Here is a 5713-nt window from a genome sequence, read left to right on the forward strand (position 1 = left end):
CAGGAAAGTCAGCCTCAAAGATCCCTCTTTCACTTTTTAAAGCCAGACTCCTGAACAACTGCTCAAACTGCTTATCATGATGTTGTTGGCAAATCTCACATAAGCGTGTGGTACAATTCCAGAACACACACCATTTTTTTTTTTTAAATCTTAAATTGGATGCCAAATATCCCCACTGGCACAAGCAACAGTTTCATTCTTTCTTGACAAAAGGAGAAAAAGGCGACCGATCTAGAAAGCAAGTATCTACTTTGTATAGGACTACGGAAGTACACTACCTCTAACACTGGAAGTAATGGGACTCAGAACACATCTAGTTTCAGCTTCAGTACTAGAAACTGAAAAGACATCCTTCACAAAGTATGACGACTCTGGAGGAAAAAAAAAAATTGTGTTGTAGAAATAGAAAATACTTTGGTAGTTTGAAGCTTAAAGGTTACAGCAGTACAAAATAATAGCAACACTTGAACAATGTTAAACTATTATCTCAAGTCCAACTTTAAGCTATGAGGAATTAAAAGTTCTTGAAGCTCCACAACTTTTTTCAGAACAGATGATTTCAAGATAGGTTTATAGTGTATGCAGACTTATCCAGCTTAACTTCCATTTCAAAATGTGAAAGATGGAAGAGTCGTGTGTACAAAGCAGTCTGGATACTGCATTACCTTGTGTTCCCTCCAGGGCTCCAGTAGCAGTTTTCCAAATGCTGTTAAGTTTTGATGTGCTGAGATGTTAGTGACAGTAGTCTTTTGCTGAGCAGTGCATTGTGTCGCTGAAGATATTCAATTACATCTCCTTGCTTCTCAACTATCTCTTCTAAACTTGAATTTTCCCTTGAAATAACAAAAGTGAATATGGCTTTCATTAAGTAACAGCAGCTTTCCAACATACAAAGTGTTTAAACATTGGTTAATTAGCTTTGAAAAGTTGCTTTCTTCAGTTTTACTTTTGCTGATATCTAGTAACTTGAGGGAGGAGGCAATCTACACCACCTTTATGTTTAACCTTCATTTTGCATGAGAAGGCAGGAAGAGAGAAGTTCGGTCAAACTTCAAGCCATGTGTACATGTCACATATTTCCTGCTAGAAACTTACAGAAAAGTTGTAGTAGTATGAGGGTTCTTAGTATTTCACAAACTAAGTGCAATTCTAGCATGTTGTCTGGCTCATTAAGAAATACATGGAACCTTTCCCAAATACATTAGAAAGCTTATTTTAAGTAGGCATTGTATTTTTATTCAGCTGTGGAGATCAAGCTGTTTAAGACAAATTTCTTGGTTAACCTATAGTAGCATACCTGATGAACTACTATATACATTGACATTATCTATCGCAATACCATAACAGCATCAGCACCAAACAGTTGTGCTGTTTCAGATCTACCTCATGTGCAACTAACTTCCCATTTCAAAAATCTCCAGCTTTCAGACATCTCATTTTAACTAGGACAGTAACACTGCAGCATTAAGTAAAGCCAAGTTAATTGAGAAAAACCTGTTAAAAGTACATAATTTTGTCAAATCTATAATTAGGAACTTCTAAGAATACAACAAGAACAAATACCGATGCCTGAGCATACTCCAGTCTTCCCTTACATATTACTTCTTCCAAGCTGACTTGGGAATTTTCCCTCTTAATATACATGTGAGCACCTTGGAACTTAAAATGTTTTTCCCTCAGGCCTGCAGCATTTTGTGGAAGAACACTGCCCTTTTCGTAGTTCGTAAAGTGCTAAGGAGGATAGCTATAGTGGAAAAGTGCTGCGGTCCAATTAAAAACCTACCATAGTTGATCTGGAAAAGAGAACAGGTTTTGTAGAGAGAAAGCTTGTAACCTTAACCAGTAATCTGTACCACCAGCTTAAAGCACCAGACCAGAAGAGGTCCTGATCAGTAGCTTAGGTTGTAGAGGTCATGATCTTCAAAAAAACCAAAAAAACAACCACCCACATTCTTATAACCAGGGTCAACTTAAGGGCTGACAGGATTCACTTTTCATTAGACCTTAACTCTCAAGGGAAAGAAAATTGTATAGAGCTGAATTAAGGTAACTGTTTTGCAATCAGTTCTCACAGGAAGTTTGCACTCTAATCAAAAATAATCAGAGTATTTTCCTCAGCTGGTCATTGTTGCAAACTTGTTCTCTGGGCATTTGAGAATTTCTCAGGGGAGAAGATGAATGAGAAAAGCCATGAGGTCCACCATGCATTCACCATGGTGTTTATATCAAGATGGAAGTCAGACATTGTATCAAAATTTGGGACAACTCTAAATACTTCCTGTATCCTGAACATCTACTTCCAAATTCCATAATAGCATGTGTAGGCTGCATTTGTGACACCAGGGGAAGTGCCAAAGTATTAGTCACCTCTGCACTTCAACTTTTCACTATGGCACACATACAAAAGCAAGTCATATTGTATTAGAAAATTTCTAAATAAATGTTTGTATGAAATACAAGCATTTATACAAGCATAAACCATTGATGGTTGGTTTAAGTTATACGAGACTTACTTCATCAACTGGAAGATGTTCAAACAGTCAAAGTACACAAAAGGACAAACAAGCAATACGTCTCAGTGCTTGTGAGGTTAGTTGGACAGCTTCTCTGTCCCACTAATAACCTCCTTACCTCTTACATGCCCCACCCACCTTGAAAGTTCTTTCCCAAACTGGAACTGTATTCCAAATCCCTTGCTAGAATCTCCTGTCCAACTGCTGGCACAGAACAAAGCTGCAAAGCTGTTTTATTCTTCTATCAACTGCCCACAATATACTTCCTTCATTGCCTGAAACTGGTTTAAGAAGCTAGGCTTCTGTAGCCATGCTTTAAGTAACATGAAGGCACCACTATCTCTCCTCAAACTCCCATATAAAGTCAGCTAACACAGATTAAGCACAGCTATTTATAGCACATTAAAGATTCATGCAACCAGCCATAAATGGTCAAATAATTTCTATCCTCATGTTTAATGGTTTCTGTATCATAACAAGTTGTCATTACTACGTAGAAAGTACAAGTTTGTGCTACTCCTTGTCTGTACTTGTAGAATAGTCTTAACTGTAGAGTTTCCTTCAAAACTCTTATTCCCACCTCTGCTTTGGTTGACAGATTTAATATTATATGTGAAAGTGACACAGTTACATTAATGAGTGCTACCTGTGCACCATGACAGAACACAGCACAAGGTTAATACAGGAAATATTACCTGAATCCGATTTCTGAGGTAATGTGACTAGGGTAGGCATACATCTTTTCTTCTTCAATTATGTCAGGTCTTGGCTTTGCACGATTGAAGTTGCTTATTTTCACTGCAACAAAGTTTTAACAAATTTAATTGAAAAGCGGCCAAAAAAAAAAAAAAAGCATTATCACCAGGCTCAAAGGTAACAACAACAACAACAACCTGTAAAGTAATAAGATTCACTTGTCTTTCCATACTCTATCTTAAGGCAATCTGGGAAGTATGGAGCAAGGAAAGAAAAAGCGGAATCTCTCTGCTCATTTATGGAATGGCTTTATTAAATGGTAGAGGTTTCTTTTGGTTTTGGGTTGGGTTTTTTTTAGCCTTACTGCTTGAGAAACCACAGTGAAGCAAAGACCTGAATGGGGAAGCTTCAACATACTGCTCAATATCTGCAAAGTTTAGTCTGTCACCTAATTGAGGGTGAAACCTTGGTTGCCTTTGACAGGGTACTGAGATTCAGTTTCCAAATTGAGGCTCTAAGGTAAGCAACATGCCATAAAAATGTAAAAAAAGTCTTGATACTAGTATTTAGGTCAGAACTTCTAATTTAAGCCCTGATAAATTCTATTTTAACTAGAGTACCTACAGTAAAGCAGCAGCTTGTCTGCCTGCTCTAAAACTATGGCAGACTTACACAGAAAGCCATTAAGTACTCAAAGCAGAGTGGCTCTGTGATCAGCTTCACACTATGAACCTTGGCTATCAAAACAAGAAGTCATCCATGGGCACCTGTGAATAAAGCCCAAGATTCAATTTAACAGATATGGAAAGGGGATGGATGGAGGTGGGAGAAGCTGTAGGCACCCTCTGCTTGTTTTCTAGAAGGAAGCTGAAGTTTTTTGAAGCTATTCAGTGTCAGATCCTCATTAAGAGGATGCACTGAGAAATCCGAAGTATGCATTCTGGATTCTGCAGTTCGGGCTGCTTGTGAAGCAATACATCTAATGCCATTAAAAAAAAAAAAATTAGAGTTCAGCTCCATGAGAAACCCACACTACTGCAGTAGAGAAAGACTGTCCTTACAAGTCAATAATATGATGGGGTTTATTAAAGGCCACCCTGCTGAAACAATGCTAAGACCCTCCAGAGGTTAACTACAAGTTAGGCTCAAAGGTTAGTTATTTCTGTGACTGTATTCCTCTACAAATAAAGCCAGGAAGGAATGAATGTGGAATTCCCAACACGCATTGTTTGTGGGAATGTTAGTCTGTTACTCAAGTGATATTGGAAGTATGTAAGAAAGTCTTTAAATACATATATTTAGTAAGCCTTTTAAAGCTTGATTCCCTATCCTACCAATAACAAACTTACAATAGTAAGCTGACATTCAGAGCTGTCTGTATCATACTTCATTCCATGCACATTTACCTCACTTGAATGATTTATGCACAAGTATGTCAAGTCTCTTATAGGTCAGTCACAGCAATTCCTTGTAGATTTCTGAATCCCTGCCTCTGTATGCTACAGTTATATTTATATACACTGCTGAATGGAGATTTTTAAGACAGGCAGTAGCATTTCACAGGACATTGTAATTCTAGATATTCTTGCTTGTTGGAGCTATTTTATGAATGGTACGATGCACAATCAGGTATTCCATGCCACCACTTTCATTGGTGAGGCAGTAATATTTACATGAACCCTCCACAGATAAGCATTTATCTGATTTATTTTCATTTATACCTCACTCTGGTAGTTAAGAAATGACTACTCCACAGTGGAGAAATAATAAGAACTGGTGCTACCTGCCCTCCAAAATTTAGGAGTAATATACTAACAAAAGAAGGGGGTTGATCACGAGTTGCTAGTGTAAAGTGACCTTAATCTCCCTATTGTTACTCAGCTACATTAGCTGATACTATCTTAACAGTAAGTGGCATCTGCTAAGTGCTTGCCTTGGAAAGGGGCACTCTAACCCTGAGAAAAGGGCTGCCTTTAAAGTCATCCTACTAAAGTAGCTTCATGTTTCCAGTCACATAGTCTGCTCCATTTGAGAGGAAAAAAAAAAAATTATCCAAGTGTCACTATTACTACAGATTCTCAGGCTATTTTCAAAACTGGCCAAATACCAGTTTTGCTGGTTTGCTTCAGCAGAGCTATAGTTTGATGCTTAAAGTATTAAAAAAGCTAAAAGCCACCACTACACAGAGACCGACATGCAGGCTGTTTCTTGCTCACCTCAACATGGATTGGAATGGTAAAGAAAATAGGTTACACTACCCACTGGAAAAGGCAACCTAGGGTGATTGGAGCACTTTCCCATGTTGAGGCAAGAGTTATTACATAAGACTTAACCCTGGTTTTGCACACCAAGCTTTAGAGAATGAAGCTTAGACCATAGTTTTGGGCCTGCTGAGGAAATAAGGTAGTTGTCGCCAAGAGACAGCCTTACTCCCTCCTAGCAATGTAGCTTTGACCCTCCTTCACCTGGGTTCCAGGACCTGCTGAATCCTTCAAGCCTTCTTC

General features: G+C 38.3%; 1 protein-coding gene across 1 annotated transcript in view; it reads right to left on the reverse strand.

Annotated features, from left to right (window-relative positions):
- Positions 1 to 572: 572 nt before the first annotated feature.
- The window catches only part of TMEM192 (transmembrane protein 192), a gene marked incomplete at its 5' end in the record, with an annotated part of 12490 nt that continues 7349 nt past the window's right edge, over positions 573 to 5713 (reverse strand). Inside the window, 2 exons of the mRNA XM_010155486.1 lie at positions 573 to 833; positions 3209 to 3311. Coding sequence (XP_010153788.1) covers positions 710 to 833; positions 3209 to 3311 — 227 coding nt within the window. The remainder of the gene's footprint in view (positions 834 to 3208; positions 3312 to 5713) is intronic.

Source organism: Eurypyga helias, unplaced genomic scaffold (assembly GCF_000690775.1).
Source record: "Eurypyga helias isolate BGI_N326 unplaced genomic scaffold, ASM69077v1 scaffold38107, whole genome shotgun sequence".
NCBI lineage: Eukaryota > Metazoa > Chordata > Aves > Eurypygiformes > Eurypygidae > Eurypyga > Eurypyga helias.